Below are 17186 nucleotides of genomic sequence, written 5' to 3' on the forward strand. Positions count from 1 at the left end.
CTAGCACCCATGGGCGCCTCCTCAGCACCAGGCGCTGCACAGAGCCAGAACCTCTCGGCTCCTCACGGCCCCCTCAGACCGGAACGGAGGGGCTTGAGCTGTGAGTTCCCTCCGAGGCAGGCGACCCTCAGGGCGACCGGACTGACCGCCAGGCAGCCCCCGGTGAGGGAGGGTGGCTCATCCGTCTTCCACGGAGAGTCCTGGGGCTGCTTCTGATTCGCCACATGGGCATCCCTGAACCAGCCGCTGGCTGGAGGGCGAGGTGAACATGCAGACGGGCCAGGCTAGAAGTCGGAGCTGGCTCCACGCCAGGGTCAGGGCGAGAGGACTCCGGGGACCAGGAGCTGGAGGAATTCGAGGCCACCCCAGCCACAGGTGGCTGCGTCTCCGTCAGGGCCGGGGTCTTGGCACGGCAGTGTCTGAGCCGTGCTGCTTTCTGCCCGGGGAAACGCCCAGCCCTGCTTTGCAGTGAGGGGACTGAGGCTCCGAGGAGGCCTGAGCGGCCTGTTGGAGGTCGGTACCGTTGGAACCTTCGGGAAGCCCCGGGCAGATCATTGAGCCTGCTGCCGTGCGGGCTGTGTGGCGTGTGCCGGAGGCCGTGGCCGGCGCAGTGAGGCCGGTGAGGACACAGGAGGGGCACACCTCGGGAGGGAAGCCCGCCTAACAAGGCGAGAAGGAGAAACAGGAGTTCACGTCTGAAAGATGGAGCTGCCGCCGCCTTTTACACGCTTAGAAAACAGCCCTGGCTTCCAGGCTGCTGTGCATGTGAGCCACAGTGCCCACGGGGCTGAGCTGAGTGCGGGTCCCACACGCCGTGGGTGCTCGGTCAGCGCAGGCCGACGAGTCACGGGGGCCTCCCTGGGGAACCCCGTTCCTCCCAGCCCTCGTCCCGGCAGGAGCAGCTGCCCGGCCCCCTACGCGGCCTCTGCCCGCCCAGCGCTGCTGTCCTTGGCCCACAGGACCCTTTGAGGATGCCTTGAAGCTGCATGAGTGCTCAGCGGCCGTGGTTACGGCAGCCCCCGTTCCCTTGGAGGACCAGTGGCCCAGCCCCCCCACCCGCCGGGCCCCAGTGGCCCCCACAGAGGAGCAGCTGCGGCAGGAGCCCTGGTACCATGGCCGGATGAGCCGCCGGGCGGCAGAGAGGCTGCTCCGCGCAGACGGGGACTTCCTGGTGCGGGACAGCATCACCAACCCCGGGCAGTACGTCCTCACCGGCATGCACGCGGGGCGGCCCAAGCACCTGCTGCTGGTGGACCCTGAGGGCGCGGTGAGTGGGCACAGCTGGGGGGTCTGGGGGCATCTGACATCAAGGGCGTGGTAAGTGGGCACAGCCGGGGGGGGGTCTGTCTTTCCAGAGGCTTTCAGTCTTGGCGAAGCTCTTCCAGATTGTTACGGGTATTGCCTTTGAGCGGCTGCTGTGGAATTACAAACCAGTTTCCAGTTTATTTATTTATTTATTTATTTTTTTATTTTTTGAGACGGAGTTTCACTCTTGTTGCCCAGGCTGGAGTGCAATGGCGCGATCTCGGCTCACCGCAACCTCCGCCTCCTGGGTTCAGGCAATTCTCCTGCCTCAGCCTCCTGAGTAGCTGGGATTACAGGCACACGCCACCATGCCCAGCTAATTTTTTTGTATTTTTAGTAGAGACGGGGTTTCACCATGTTGACCAGGATGGTCTCGATCTCTTGACCTCACGATCCACCCACCTCGGCCTCCCAAAGTGCTGGGATTACAGGTGTGAGCCACCGCGCCCGGCCTCCAGTTTATTTTTGAGACAGGGTCTGGCTCTGCCCCCGGGCTGGCGCGCAGTGGTGCACTCGTAGCTCTCTGCAGCCTCTAGCTCCTGGGCTCGAGCAATCCTCCTGCCTTAGCTCCCGAGTAGCTGGGACTATAGGTGTGAGCCACCACGCCCTGCTAACTTTTATAGAGATGGGGGGGTCTTGCTATATTGCCCAGGCTGGTCTCGAACCAGTGGCCTCCAGCGATCCTCCAGCCTTGGCCTCCCAATCGTCATTCCAATCTTACCATTACTCCCATCGCCACATGCTCGTCCCCTGCATTCATCCTGACCTGTGCACCTTAAAAATGGTGATGTATTTGGGCGATAAATAGGGTATTTTCAGGTCTAATTTATCTGAGGGTATACAGAGCATGTCTCCATTTACAAAGAGTTTTGGGATCAAGTTACTGAATTGATTCATCCTTTCAATGTTTGTTTGTCTGAGATGAGTTTCACTCTTGTTGCCCAGGCTGGAGTGCAGTGGCGTGATCTCGGCTCACTGCAGCCTCCGCCTCCCGGGTTCAAGTGATTCTCCTGCCTCAGCCTCCCGAGTAGCTGGGATTACAGGCACGCACCACCATGCCCAGCTAATTTTTTGTTTAGTAGAGACGGGGTTTCACCATGTGGGCCAGGCTGGTCTCGAACTCCTGACCTGAGGTGATGCACCCACCTCGGCCTCCCAACGTGCTGGGATGACAGGCGTGAGCCACCACGCCCGGCCAAATTTCTTCACTTCTAAGACAGACACTCTCCCTGCAGCGATTTTGACAACTTTAGAGTCTGGATTTTGTTTCAGAACCGCTGACTGCATATTTGAACTGCATCATTATTTATCGGAGGTTTTTCTCCCCTCTCCTCCTGCTACATAAAACTGTGCTGCATCTGACGGTTGCTCTGGGCCGATGAGATTTGGTAATCTGCAGCTTCTAAAGCGTTTTAGGGTTTACAGAGCATTTTCTAATTTACAAGGAGGTCCAGGGCTTACGAAGCATTTCCATCATCCAAGGGCCTCAGGCTTCACAGATGATTTCCCAGGAGGTGCTAGGGAGTGAGGAGGCCTCTCGGCGTTTAGGAGCCATTTTTCAGCCAGCCAGCTGCACTCGCAGAGTGGCCGGTGTGAGCCTGGTCTCCGCAGGAAGCACACTGTGGGGGTGCGGAGTTGTGCTTGTGCACCCCAGCCTGGGACAAAGCTGGGGTGGGGCCTGGGTGAGAGGTGTGTATTCTGGTTCCTGAGCCCCTCCACCTGTTTCAGGTCTCCCTGCCCCTGCCCAGCCTTCAGCCTGGTGTGTGATGCCCCAGTTACCTCCCAGGACAGATTCCCTCTGGTAAATGGATCCCTGGGGTCAGACTGGCAGCTCCCACACCTCGAGAAGCTTCAGAACATCTACTGGTACTTTGTTAAAAGGCAGATACCCAGCCAGGCTCAAGTGGCTGACCCTTGTAATCCCAGCACTTTGGGAGGCTAAGGTGGGTGGCTCACGAGGTCAGGAGATGAAGACCAGCCTGACCAACGTGGTGAAACTCTGTCTACCAAAAATACAGAAAGCAGCTGAGTGTGGTGGTGTGCACCTGTAGTCCCGGCTATTCAAGAGGCTGAGTCGGGAGAATCTCTTGAATCGGGGTGTTGGAGGTTACAGTGAGCCAAGATGGAGCCGTTGCACTCCAGCCTGGGTGACAGAATGAGACTCTGTCACAAAAAAAAAAAAAAAAAAAAAAAAAAAGCCAGGCTCACACCTGTAATCCCGGCACTTTGGGAGGGCGCGAGGTGGGCAGATCATGAAGTCAGGAGTTCAAGACCAGCCTGACCAACGTGGTGAAACCCTGTCTCTACTAAAAGTATAAAAATTAGCCAGGCATGGTGGCGGGTGCCTGTAATCCCAGCTACTCAGGAGGCTGAGGCAGGAGAATCGCTTGAACCCGGGAGGCGGAGGTTGCAGTGAGATGGACTCCGGCTTGGGCAGCAGAGTGAGACTCCATGTCTCACACACACACAGACAAACAATAATAAACCAGCGGAGATTCATTCTCACGGCTCTGGAGACCGGAAGTCTGAACTCAGCTGGGGCTCCTGGAGGCTCTGAGGGAGCCTGGGTCCAGCCCCTCCCGGCACCTGCTGGGCTTGTGGACACTGGGCTCCCATCTCTGCCTCCTCCTGTGCGTCTGTGTCTCCACTTTCCTTGTCCTGTGGGGACAGAGCTGTGGGACGTAGGGCCCACCTGAGTCAACCTGCAGGCATCTGTCCCGGGACCCTTCCCCTGACCTGTGCATCTCCAAAGCCCCCTTCCCAGTGAGCTCACAGTCACGGGTGCTCAGGGCTCGGACCCAGCATGTCTTCATGGGGTCTCCCTTCAGCCCACGGCAGGAAGCGTGGACGCAGAACCCAGGGGTGTCGGAGTCTGCGTCCGTGCTTGGGCAACAGAGCGAGACTCCATCGCAAAGTATAATAATAATAACAACCAGCAGAGGTTTCTTCTCAGGCCTCTGGAGGCCAGAAATGGTTCTGGAATTCTGAATCCACCCTTGTGGCTGGAGTCCGGGAATTCTCTGGTCCGGCCCCTCGGCCACGAGGCCGCCCCGGGGCTCCCTGGCAGGGCCTGGGAACGCCGCTGTCCGACCGCGCGGTACACCGAGGTCCCCGCCTGCAGGTGCGGACGAAGGACGTGCTGTTTGAGAGCATCAGCCACCTGATCGACCACCACCTCCAGAACGGGCAGCCCATCGTGGCGGCGGAGAGCGAGCTGCACCTGCGCGGCGTGGTCTCCCGGGAGCCCTGAGCCACGTGTGTGGCCGCCACGGCCGCCGGCCTCGCCCCGTTTGCCAGGTGCTTTTCTAGGTTGAAAATTGAGGCACGATTCACGTGCTGCACGTTTCCTCGTGTAGAGCACGACGCGGGGGGGCCTTCGGCATCCAAGCCGTGCCGCCGCCACCTCTGTCGCGTTCCGGAACATTCAGCCCCGAAAGAAGCCCGGTCCCCACCAGCCGTCACTCCCCGGCCCCTCCCGGGCCCCGGCACCCGCACCCCCGCCCCCTGTCTCTGTGGGTCAGCCTGCCCTGGACATTTCAGGGAAATGGGATTGCGGGGCCTTCCGTGTCTGTGTCTGTTGCCGAGTGTGACATCCTCCAGGTGAGTGGCTCAGTGGCTGGGTCTGACCTGGCTCCTTTTCATGGCTGGAGAACGTCGCACTGTGTGGTGGGAGCGTCTGTGGGTCACTTTAGCTGCTGATGGACAATGGGGCTGCTTCCGCCTTCTGGCCACCGTGAGCCTTCGTGGGCAGGTTCTGTTTACCCCCTCAGTTAAAGCGGTTCTCCCGCCTCCCCCTCCTGAGTAGCTGGGAATACGGGCACCCGCCACCACACCCAGCTAACTTGTATTTTTAGTAGAGACAGGGTTTCACCATGTTGGCCAGGCTGGTCTCGAACCCCTGACCTCATGATCCACTTGCCTTGGCCTCCCAAAGTGCTGGGATCATAGGCGTGAGCCATGGTGCCCGGCCACATCATCTGATCTTTACGGAACCCGGCTTCGTGCTATGTGTCCATGCCCCACTCCCAGAGGATTGGTGGACCCCGCTGGAGAGTACGGGGTGGGGTTGGGGGGGTGCCAGGGCAGGTAGGGGCTGGCATGTGAGCCCAGGCAGGGAGAAGACTACGCCTCAAACTGGGCTAGGGAGCCTTGGGCCTCCACATTTGGGGCTGGGGGTGCCCACGGGAGGGTGTGGACAGGGGAGGGCCAGGCAAGTCTGCATGATTTCAGGGTCTCTCCTCGGGGTCGGATGGGGGAGGAGAGGCTGTAACTGGGGCTCAGGGCGTGGAGGAGGGAGGGCGCAGGGGGAGGGGGCTGTGGAATTTCCCCAAGGGCTTCGCTTCTGGGCCAGGTCGGGCTGCTCTCCGTCCCCATGACAACAGTCTCCTTCTTGCCTCCTCTCCTGGGCGGGCGGCACCTCCCCCATGCAGCTGGCCTCCACCAGCCCCCAGCCCGGCCTCGGGCTGCAGGAAGAGGGAGTCCCGGGCCTGGGACGGGCTTTGGGGACCCAGAGGGACCGACGTGGAACCCAGGTCTGCGGCCGCCGTCTGGCCCTGACCTTGCCTTCTCCTTCCGCTCACAGGTGCTCCTGTCCGTCGTGGCCTTGGGGCTCTGAGCCCTCCTCCTGGATCCTGGTCAGGCGGGAGCCTCCCCTTCCTCCGCATAAGCCTCAGGCATGGTCTTTCCTCCAGCCGCCCCAGGCTGGGCAGAGCTTCCTGACGGCCCTGGCCCACCCCTCCATCCGCCTGGAGGGTGTTCATACCAAAGATGGAACCGTTTCTCGCCTTTAAAGAAAACGTCTCCAGTCTCCAGAAGCGGCCGCTGCCTTAGGCCCGTGGGGGGCCCTCTGGCCGGGCAGGTTCGGTCTAGCGCCCTGGAGCAAGGGGCTCCCAGGACCCCGGGGAGGAGGCGGGCTCTGGGCCTGGCTGGGCTTACTTTTCCCGCCCGAGGAACTGGGCGCACAGTTGTCTTTGAGGGGGGACAATTAAGGTGCTTTGGGGTTCTCAGGCTGGGACACAGACTGGTTGAAGTGGGGGCAGCCTTGAGGTCACCTGGGATGACAGGGGCAGCCAGGCCCCTCCAAGACAGTGGGCATGGGGCGGCTGTGAGGTCCCCACCCGCTTGGGAGCAGGAGGAAGGATGTGGCTGCCCAGCCCGGGCTGTGCCCACTGGTTCCCCCACCTGCCCTCTCAGCGGTGGACCGAGCCTGGACATTTGCAACCTGGGAGTGACCACAGGAGCAGGAGCCCACCCACCCACCGGGGCCCTTGCGGGGCTGAGGCTGGGAGGCCCCTCCCAGGTGCAGAGCTGAGGGGAAGGCTCCCAGGGACCACGTCTGGCCTCCCTGGGGGCCTGGACCTGGGGAGAAGGGAGGTGGCGCCATGTGTGTGCTCATGCCTGGCAGGTTCTGGGGTGACCCCCCTGCCCAGCAGCCCCCGCGTCTCCTTCGGTTACCTCTGTTTTATCCAGGATAAAACACACTTCAACTTCTCCATTAAACACTTCTCCCACCTCTTTGGAGACACCCTGTTTTATCACCCGAACGCCAAACTTCTCTCTCAACACAGCCCGATGCGCCATCGGACAAGACCTTTGCTTTCTTCTCCAGGATGCCCCAGCGTGGCCCTGGACGGGGCCTGACCCTTCTGTTGTCCTCCTAGTCCCTCTCTCACTGTCTCAAGACACCCCCCTCGATGCCCCTGCTCCTGATGCCAGGCTTCATGCTCAAGTGTGCCAGCCTCCGTGCCTCAGACCTGCCATGTTATATCTGAGCCTCTGCCTCCAAGAGCCCCCTCCCAACTTCTCCCACAAACACAGCATCTTCCCAGGGGAGAGGTTCCTGATGTCACCATGTCCCTGCTGGCCCATGTCTCTCAAGGGCCCAGGATCTCTGGGGAGGGGAGGATCTCTAACTGCTTTCTCTGCGGTTGGCAGGCCCTCCCCACTGCTCTGGGGGACAGGTCTCGTAAGGGTGTGTGTGGGGAGTAAAAGCCACTCTGGTTTGTCCTTAATCCGGACTGGAGCCTTCAAAAGGCAAACCCAGAAAAGACTTTGAGGACACATGTCTTATTTCAGAGCTGTGGAGAAAGAGCTACCCATCCATCCCCCATCTACATATCAGTTACCCACCTGTCCATCCATCCATCCATCATCCATCTATAAATGAATCAGTGTCCCACCATCCATCCCCCACCGACACATCCATCAGTAACCCACTCATCCATCCATCTACACATAGATCCATCATCCATCTGTAAATCAATCAGTAACCCACCGTCCGTCCCCCATCTACACCATCCATCAATAACCCACTCATCCATCCATCTACACCCCACTCATCCATCCATCTACACATAGATCCATCATCCATCTATAAATCAATCAGTAACCCACCATCCATCCCATCTACACATCCATCAGTAACCTACTCATCCATCCAACCATCCATCTCTGCATCCACACACCCATCCATCCATCCATCCATCCATCCATCACCCATTCATCTCCCACCTATACACCCATCAGTCATCCATCCATTGATCCATTCTCCCACCTGGTCCCCCATCATTATTCTATGCATCCATTTTCCATCTGTCCATCCATCCACCCATCTGTCAGTCATCCACCTGCCTATTGACTGTTCATTCCATTCACTGCTCCCTTTACCCCCCACCCCCACCCCCACCATCTTTCATTGCTTGCATGGAGTGTCTTTCATCTGCCCGGAGCTCTGGTGGGCAAACAGGATGCAGTAGTGACAAAGACAGATCTGCCCTCATGGAGTTAATGGCCAAGTGACATTCATCAGCAGATCACTCAGCGTACAGTATCAACTGTGCGGTGAGTGAGGTGGCTCATGCCTGTAATCCCAGCACTTTGGGAGGCTGAGGCGGGCAGATCACCTGAGGTCAGGAGTTGGAGACCAGCCCGGCCAACATGTCAAAACCCCATGTCTACTAGAAATACAAAAGTTAGCTGGGCGTGGTGGTGCATGCCTGTAATCCCAGCTACTTGGGAGGCTGAGGCAGGAACATCACTTGAAACCGGAGGCAAGATAGCAGTGAGCTGAGATTGTGCCACTGCGGTCCAGCTTGGGGGACAGAGCCAGAGACTCTGTCTCAAAAACAAAGCAAACACCCCCCCAAAAAAAACAGCGGTGAAAAGGAGTGAACCCCGGAGCTTACAGACCCCAGGAAATCCAGGGGATATCTTTGTGGGAACAACACAGGGACTGTGATTGGAGGGTGAGCCCCAGGGGAAGAAAGTAGTTTTGAGCCGAGCAGACGGCAGGTGCGAAGGCCCTGTGGTGTGTTCAGCCAGCACATCCAGGGAGCAGAGGGTGGCTGTGGTGAGGACACAGAGCTTGGGCGAGGCCTGGGGCCAGGAACAGCTGCCAGGGGTCTTTGAGGCACAGGGTCGATGCGTGTGGATTCTCCGGGAGATTTCCCAGTGGGAAGTACGGTGTTGAGAACAGGACAGGAATGGGGGGAGGGCAGGGAGGAGGCACTGGGCCAGGGAAGTGCCGGGAGTAAAGAGCGGCAGGATCCCAAGATGTGCGGGCCAGAGAGGGTCTGCATGCCCTTCGCATGCATGCATTCATTCATTCATTCATGGCCTTGGGTCCCCCAGACCCAAGTGGCCTGTCTGTCCTCTTCGAAGTCCCTGTGTAAACAGAACTGGCGCCTGCTGGGACATGTGCCAAGAACAGCATGAACTCGGGGTGCTGAGACGCTCCCGCTTTACGGATGAGGAAACGGAGGTTCGGAGAGGTGAGGAGACTTCAGAGACCATCCCACTGGTAGGGGGGAAGCTCGTTTTAGAGGGCCCCCCTCTCCCAGTCCTGTTCTCTGCGCTGCAAGAGCCTGGGTGCCAGGACTCCTGGCTCCAGCCGGGTCCCCACGCCTGTCTCCTGCCCCTTCCTACCTTTGTACTTCTGACGACTGGAGTCATTAACTCAATAATCCGATTCTTGGGAGCCTGAGCCTGGAGTGGGAGGCAGGAGAATCCTGGGTCGGATTCAACCTCCGGTGTGCTGTGTGGCCTGCATGAGTAGCCTCCCTCCCCGAATCAAATACACGGGGAGATGGGAGGATCTCCCGTGGGGGGCCAGGACCCCCTGGGTAACAGCACCGTGGGGGGACCAGGACGCCCTGGGTACCAGCTAGCGCCTTGCAGGGGCCAGGACACCTGGGGTACCAGCTAGCGCTGTGGGGGGCCAGGACGCCCTGGTTAACAGTGCCGTGGGGGGCCAGGACCTCCAGATACCGGCTAGCGCTGTGGGGGGCCAGGATGTCCTGGGTACCAGCTGGTATCGACTGAGCCCACCCTGTGGCAGGCCTGGAGGACAGCTGGTTCTGTGCGCTCCCTGAGGAATCAGGCTACTCCCCCGTGCCTCGGTGTCCCTATCTGGAAACGCAATGGCCCTCCTGGGCCTTCCCATTGGGCTAACCTGTGACACACGGACCAGCCGGGTCCCTCCTGGGAACTGACAGACAGTCCTGCTCCTGAGATTGTTTTATTATTACACTGCCGAACCTCTTCCAGAGGCCCCCAGGGCAAGTCATCAGGCCTCACAGGTGCCCAGTGGCCTCCTCAGCACCGGAGCTCGGACTGCAGGCACTTCATTCTTAAACCACCTCCCGGAGGCCACTGTGGGGCAGCCTTGGATTCGGGACTGGCTCTGGAAAGCCTCATGTCCCTGCAGGTCCCCCACCTAGGGCGGTGGAGGCCAAAGCCACCTAGCATGAGGTGCCAGGACTCGGAGTCGAGATGGGCTGTTCGGTGCCACCTGGGCCGCCTCCTCCAGCCTGAGCCGGAATCCACAGGCCCCTGGTCTCCGATTCCTGTAGGGCTGCAGAGGGAGACAGAAGGTTCTGCTGACCAGGAGGACTGCTGTTTACCTACCGAGGGCGCAGCGCTAATCAGCCAGAAGGCCCGGCCTCCTGCCACTGCCCAGCCCGGGGCAGGTCTGTGTCAGTCCATAGCGCAGGTGCGGGGACCCATCCCTGATACCTTTTGGGCCTGTTTCCCCAGCCCCCAAGTGTGACAGGGCCTGGGGATCGGGTGGGGCTTCTGGCTGAGGCAGGCTGTGGTGGGGTCGGGGCTCCGGGGTGCTCTCTGAGGTCTGGGCCAGCGCCCCGGGCTGAGTCTCCTTCCTCACCCGTGAAGCGTCTGAGGAAGAAGGGTGGAAGCAGTCACGAAGGCTGCTCTAGGACGTCGCACGTGGTCATCTGTTGAATGTCACGATGCCCTGGGCTGCCGGAGACGAAGGTCCTGATGCCTGCCCAGCGTCACACCTCGGGAAGGGCTGGCACGAGGACCCAGGCCCCGACTGAGCAGCTCCGGATTTGTGTCCTTAGCACAGAAACAGGCCTGGTGTACACCCAGCGCCTTATTCCCCAACCCAGCGGGGAGGAGAGGCTCTGCCCCAACCTGGGCTGCCCAGCGGTGCTTGGGAGTGAACCCCCACACCTGGGGCTGGCCCGCCATCAGGAGACCTGTCACTGCCCCTTCCTTGGACCCGAGCTGTCCCCTTCCCTCCCTGGGCCCTGGTCTCCCTGTCTACAATGCAGGAGGGTGCTTCTGGGGCGCCTCCCGACCCGTCCGGCCTGCTGACGGCACTGTTCCTGTGGTGATGCTATTCCCCTGTTTGTTTGGCAAATGTTTCTTGGAGACGTGGCTGGCCTGGGCCCTGGGGAGACTACAGGGATGAGACCTCCTCCCAACCCAGGGCCCAGCAGGGGCTGCAGATGGCAGCCAAGGGTGTTCTTCATGGCGGCAGAGCAGGGGCTCGGGGGCCCTGCCAGGCTTCCTGGAGGTGGCGGTGGTGAAGGGGAGAATTCCTCTGTGTCCGCCTCCCTGTCAGACTTCGGGGCTGCATCACGGTTGCTCCAGCACAAAGTGGGGGTTCTTCAGTGTTTGCTGGGTGAACAAGGCTGAGATGGCTCCTCCGGCCTCAATTTCCCCTCTGGACGGCATGACACTAACCCCTCACTGCAAGGGTTCGTGAGCAGGGAGGCCTCAGCCCAGCTCCCTCGCTCTCCTGGACCCCTCTTCTGCCACTGTGGTGGCAGCTGCTCCTTCAGCTTGAGCCACTTCGAGACGTGGGGACATTCCCAGAACTCAGAGGCTCCTGGTCAATCAATAATTTAATCAAGCACCAGGCGTCCACCGGCTCCGGGTTGGTCCTGGCGATATGTTATCTTGCTAGCTGGGAGCATGCAGAGGCTGGGAGCTGCTCAGCTCGGTTCCAGAAGAGGAAACTGAGGCGGGGAGGGAGAGAAGGAAGCAGTGAAGGCTGGAGCAGCTGGCAGGAGGTGGGTCGGGGCCTCAGGAAGAGGGACCCCGTGGTCTCAGGAACTGAAGGGGAAGCCTGGGCTTGGATTGGTCTTACCGGCTCTGGGTTTCTCGACCGTGAATCACGCGTTGAATCTTCTCCCTTTGCCCTGACCCTCACACTTTCTTTCCTGCTGATTCCTGCTCCGGGAGTCACCACCCGGCAGCTCTGTGCCGCACCTGTGCGCTGTGGGCCATCCTGCCCCGAATCGCCAGGCCTGGGCCACCTCCCTCCGTCCCAGCTGTGTCCCCAGCGGCCAGGGCACTGTCCAGCATGTAGCCGGTGGTCAGGAAACGTTTGTGTGTGAAATGAAGGAGCAGCCCCCTTTCAGTCTTCCTGGGCGGCTGCTGAGAGGTCACCCCTTGAGTCAGACCAGCTCTCCTCGCTGTTCTGTCCCTGTTTCTGGAAGGAACCCCCCACCTTCCTCATCTACAGACCGGGGATTGCAGTAGGACCTGCGTGCCGGGTTGCATGAGAGTCAGGGACCCACCAGGACGCTGTGAGGCTGGCAGGAAGGAAGGCTGCATCACCAACGCAGCTGCGTTTATTGCTGCTGCTATTTAATTCGTCGCCGTTAGTCGGGAAAGCTCCTCGCCGGAGAAGTGGCCGCAGAGAGCGGGGTTCTGGGGTTCCAGCTCAGCGCCCGGCCAACCGCGACCACCTGCTGGCTTCCCGCCCGCCCCAGTCAGCCCCGATCCCGGCCAGGCTCCTCCCTGCCAACGGCCTCCAGGGACTGCGGGGAGACGGCGCCACCGCCGTCCCTGGGGGGGGGGGGGGCGGAGCGGGGCGGGGGCAGGGGCGGGGCGGGGGCGCGGGCGCGGGCGGCGTTACTAGGAGGAATACGGCGGCGGCGGCGGCGGGGCTGGGCGGTTTCCCGCCGCGGGTGAATGAGTCCGACTGCGCGGCCGCCGCCCGCATCCCCGCTCCGGCCGCGTCCCCCGCGCCAGCCCCGGGAGCAACGCGCCGAGACCCTCGCGCGTGTCCAGCCTCGGGCCGGCACCCCGGGCAGGTGAGTGCGGGGGGGCCCCCCGTTCCGCGGGGGCTGCCAGGACCCCACCCGGACCCCGAGCTGAGTCGGGGGCGGGCCGGGGGGACCCCGGGGGCTCGGCTCGCTGCGCTGTGGGCCCCAGACCTCCCGCCCTCCCCCCCACCCCCGCCTGGCCCTGCGGTCCGGGGAGAAGCCACAGGTGGGTGGGAGCGGGGGGCGGAGCTGGGACACCCCGGAGGCCACCCGCAGCGGCGTCTTCCCCGGGGACTGAGCGCGGAACGCTGTAGAACTGGCGCTGGAACGCTCAGAGCCGCGTCGGGGCGAGAGCGCGGCCTCTCCCCGCTTCCCGGAGCTCCCCGGGGAGTCAGAGCCCCCCCCCCCGCCCCCCGCCCTGGGCTCGGGACTGGAAGTTTCGCGGGATCTCTCCGGAAAAGGGAGGGCGAACCCGCCTCGCCTCACCCCTGCCCTGGGCCGCAGCGCCCGGGAGACCCCGAGGACCCTGCGCCCCGGCGCCCAGCGCGGCCCCACAACCCCCACCCCGGGAGCAGGTGCCCAGGCCCCGCCGCCGCCCCCGCGCCCCTGACCCGGCCTCTCTCCGCAGGCGCCGCAGCCCCGGTCCTGCCGCCCCCATGAGGAAAACCAACATGTGGTTCCTGGAGCGGCTTCGGGGGTCCGGGGAGAACGGCCGCGGCCTGGGGGGCGACGCGGGCGACAAGGCCGCCAAGGGACCGCTGTACAGCAACGTGCTGACGCCCGACAAGATCCCCGACTTCTTCATCCCCCCCAAGCTGGCCGCGGGCCCCGCGGAGGCGGAGGGACAGGCCGCGCCGGGCGCGTCCGCGTCGGACCCGAACCCGGCCCCGGCCTCGGCCTCGCCCCGCCTGGCCCCGCGCAGCCCCCGCCTGCCGGCCAAGCTGGCGGCCGAGAGCCGGAGCCTCCTGAGGGCCGCGACGCGCCACGTGATCCAGATCGAGAGCGCCGAGGACTGGCCCGAGGAGGCCCCCGCCGCGCCCCCGGCCCCGGGCGCCGCGCCCCTGCCCTCGGTGCCCAAGGCGCACACGTCCTACGGCTTCGCCGCGCTGGCCGAGAGCCCGCACACACGGCGCCGGGAGTCCCTGTTCCACAGCGAGCACGGGGCGCTGGCGCAGGTGGGCTCCCCGGGCGCCGCGCGCCGCCGCGCACCTGCCAAGGCCGACGGGGGCCCCGGGGAGGCCGGCGGGACGCTCATGAGCCCGGGCCGCGGCCTCAGCGGCGGCGAGAGCGACACGGGGTCCTCGGCCGAGTCCTCGCCCTTCGGGTCCCCGCTGCTGTCGCGCTCCGTGTCGCTGCTCAGGGGCTTCGCGCAGGACGGCCAGGCCAAGGTGAGCCAGCTCCGGCAGTCGGTGGGCCGCCACGGCTCCCTGTCGGCGGACGACAGCACCCCGGACACCAGCCCCGGGAGCCGGCGCCGCCTGACTCGCCGGGCGACCCCGGAGCCCGGCCCCGAGTCGGGCCAGGCCGCGCGCGCGGAGCACACGGTCCCCCTGGGTCCCCGGGGCAGCGTGCGGCTGCTGGCCGAGTACGAGGCCGGCCAGGCCCGCCTGCGGGTGCGCCTGCTGGCCGCCGAGGGTCTCTACGACCCCCTGAGCGACGCCCGCGCCATCAACTGCTGCGTGGGGCTGAGCCTGGTGCCCGGGAAGCTGCAGAAGCAGCGCAGCACCATCATCAAGCACAGCCGCCACCCCGTCTTCAACGAGGACTTCTTCTTCGACGGGCTGGGGCCGGCCAGCGTCCGCAAGCTGGCCCTGAGGATCAAGGTGGTGAACAAGGGTGGCAGCCTCAAGCGAGACACGCTGCTGGGCGAGAAGGAGCTGCCCCTGCCCGCGCTGCTGCCCTTCCTGTAGAGGGGGGCGCGGCGCGCTCGGCCGGGGGGCTGTGCCGGAGGGGGACCCCGTCTCTCTCCTCCGCACCGGGTGGGGAGGGGCGCACACGCACGCTGGGCGGACGCGGGGCTTCCTGGCTCGCCCATGCTGACCCGAGTGTTATTTTTCGTGAATTAATTTATTCTTTGGAGGAGGAGGAGGAGAGGGGCCCCGGGGGAAGAGGAGGGGCCGCTTCGCAGGGCTGAGGGTCTCCCTTGGCCCCACGACACCGCCTGGCCTCTTTCACGCAGAGTTCCAGAAGGAGGTTCTTGGGGGTCCAGGAACGGCCATGGACAGAGAGGCCACAAGTCCTGGAGCCACTGGTCTCCAGGATGCACGTGTATTCCTCCCCCACAACAGCCTGCCTCTGTCGCTTCCCACCTCCCAGTTCCCACCCCATAGTCCATCCAGTTCCCGCCCTGCAGAGAGCAGAGCCTCTGGGCCACACCAGGCTCAGACTGCCCGAGGGTCCCTCTCCCAGGGGTCAGGCTGGCTCTGGGAGACCCCAGCTTCCCAGGCTCCGGTGGTGAGTGGGTCGTGCGAGGGTCCCCTCATGAGGGTGGGCGAGGAGGGGGCAGCCGCGGCCACAGTCGGAGCAGAGGTGCCTTGGCAGAGGCCGCAGGGTGGGGGAGACAGCTCTCTGTCTGCTTTTCCTCCGACGCCGGCCGCGCTTGCTTTCAGGGTGCAGACCTGTCTGGCCACTCCTGCTCACCCTCTCGCTGAGGACTGCCACCCTGTCGCCCTTCTGTCCGGCCTCCTTCCAGCTAGGGGGTGACACGCCATGGCCGATGGCCGTGGCTTTGACGCCACGTGTGTAAATAGACTGTGGCTGTGGTCGGTGGGTGGAAGCCCAGGCCTCAGCAGCGGGTACCCGGCTGTGGCCTTTTGTGCCTCCCGGTGGCTGCAGGGCTTCCCTTGTGTGGTTACGTGGGTCCTTGAATGATTTCGGGGAGGTGGTTCCAGCTCGGAATGATGCAGAAATGATTCGACTTGAAGCAGGGGCCAGGCCGGGCTGGTGCCTTCCCATCTCCCGGCTGCTGCTGGGCACGGGGGTGGGGAGCGGGCCAGGGCACATCTGTGGGGTCCCCCGTTACCCCCTTTGCCACACACTGTCCCTCTTGACCAAGGAAGGTGGTGGAGCTGCTTCCCAGGCCTGGAGGAGCAGCCAGGCCGCTGCTGATATCCAGCGGGACACACTCCTGACCCCCCCAGAGGGAGAGTGTGGGGCCCGTGGGGCTGGGTCCCTTCTGAGCCTGGTGTTGCAGAGATTCCGCTCTCTCCTGAAGCCGGGGCACCCAGGACTGAGGCTCCTCCGGCCGGGGAGGCAGGGAGGGTGCCCTGTGGGGAGAGAGGGAGCTTGCCCCCTTCTCTGACGCGTTCTCCAGGCCCCGTTCTCCCGGGGGTCCCCGTTTTGTAGCCCCCTGCACTGTTCCATATGTTAGTGTCTGAAGTTGACTGTGGGTAAATCTTTAAGACACCCCCCCCCAAGTGTGTTTGTTTATAAACGCTGTTTATAGTGCAATAAAGGTGTTTCGGGAATGCGGGGGTGGAGCTCGACTTGCCTGGCTCTTTAATAATGCGGGAGTTCTGCCGTGAACTCCAGGGAGGAGCTGGAGCGGATTCCAGTGAGGGCAGCAGGTGGGCGCGAGCCCGGCCCCTGAGAAACCGGCGCTGCCTGTCTACGCCCCTCAGGACGGGACCCCCGCCTCCACACGCCTCAGGACAACCCCTGAGGGGTGTGTGGCTGTGTCCCTGCGTGTGTGCTGGCGTGTGCACGTGTGAGCATGTGAGCTGCATGTGCACGTGTAACTGCTTGTGCGTGGCCATGTCCCGTGTGCTGGTGTGTGTCCGTGTAAGCACGAGAGCTGTGTGCGTGTGTAACTGCTGGTGTGTGGCTGTGTCCCCGCGTGTGTGCTGGTGTGTGCACGTGAAGGGAGGGCTGTGTATGCATAACTGTGTGTGCTTGTCTGTGTGTGATTGCGTGTGTGCTGGAATGTGCATGTAAACACGTGAGCTGCGTGTGCATGTGTAACTGCTGTGTGGCTGTGTCACTGCGTGTGTGCATGTGAACTGCCTGCGTAACTGTGGCTGTGTTCACTGCATGTGTGGCGTGTGCACGTGCGAGCACACAAGCTGTGTATGTGTAACAGCACTTGTGTGTGCCTGTGTTCCTGTGTGTGCTAGTGTGTGCACGTGAGCTGTGTATGCATGTGTAACTGTGTGTGCCTGTGTGTAGCTGTGTTGTGTGCTGATATGTGCACGTGTAATCATGTGAGCTGTGTATGCATACGTAACTGCTTGGGTGTGGCTGTGTTCACTGTGTGCTAGTGTGTGCACGTGTGAGCATGTGAGCTGCGTGTGCATGTGTAACTGCTTGTGTCTCCCCGCGTGTGTGCTGGCGTGTGTACGTGCGTGCGTTTGTGTGTGCTGGTTTCTGCGAGCCGTGGCTGCCCATGCCCTCCCTGCTCTTCCTTCCACGTGGGCGTCACCCGGGACGCTGCAGCTCCATGTCGTCTGGCCCACTGCCCCCAGGTCAGTCCCGACCCCAGCGGTGTCCGATGCTCTTGATCACTCCTGGTGGTTGCCGTTTGCTGCCTCGTGGTGCTGACCCTGGGCAGAGGGCGTCTACTGTGGGCACCGGCAGCATCCCTGGCAC

At 62.8% G+C, this 17186-nt stretch overlaps 2 protein-coding genes across 4 annotated transcripts in view; both read left to right on the forward strand.

The window, feature by feature from the left end:
• Positions 1-6819, forward strand: part of SHC2 (SHC adaptor protein 2) — a 32523-nt gene extending 25704 nt beyond the window's left edge. The window contains exons 11-13 of one of the 2 annotated variants that reach the window (XM_039466282.2): positions 960-1267; positions 4427-4602; positions 5888-6819. In XM_039466282.2, the coding sequence (XP_039322216.1) occupies positions 960-1267; positions 4427-4555 (437 nt within the window). In that variant the 3' untranslated portion in view covers positions 4556-4602; positions 5888-6819. The other variant, XM_074384900.1, reaches the window with a different exon arrangement.
• A 5638-nt stretch (positions 6820-12457) lies between these two features.
• On the forward strand, positions 12458-16081 carry C2CD4C (C2 calcium dependent domain containing 4C). Of its 2 annotated transcripts, XR_012513498.1 has the most exons (3): positions 12458-12650; positions 13231-15056; positions 15212-16081. XR_012513498.1 is itself a non-coding variant. In XM_039466536.2 (2 exons), the coding sequence occupies exons 1-2, from the start codon at positions 12529-12531 to the stop codon at positions 14510-14512; spliced, it is 1404 nt and encodes a 467-aa protein (XP_039322470.1). In that variant the 5' UTR covers positions 12458-12528; the 3' UTR covers positions 14513-16081. The 2 variants fall into 2 exon arrangements, 1 of the variants encoding a protein (XP_039322470.1); XM_039466536.2 differs by having other exon boundaries at positions 13231-16081.
• Positions 16082-17186: the final 1105 nt, after the last annotated feature.

The sequence above is a fragment of the Saimiri boliviensis genome, chromosome 14 (assembly GCF_048565385.1).
Source record: "Saimiri boliviensis isolate mSaiBol1 chromosome 14, mSaiBol1.pri, whole genome shotgun sequence".
Taxonomy (NCBI): Eukaryota; Metazoa; Chordata; class Mammalia; order Primates; family Cebidae; genus Saimiri; species Saimiri boliviensis.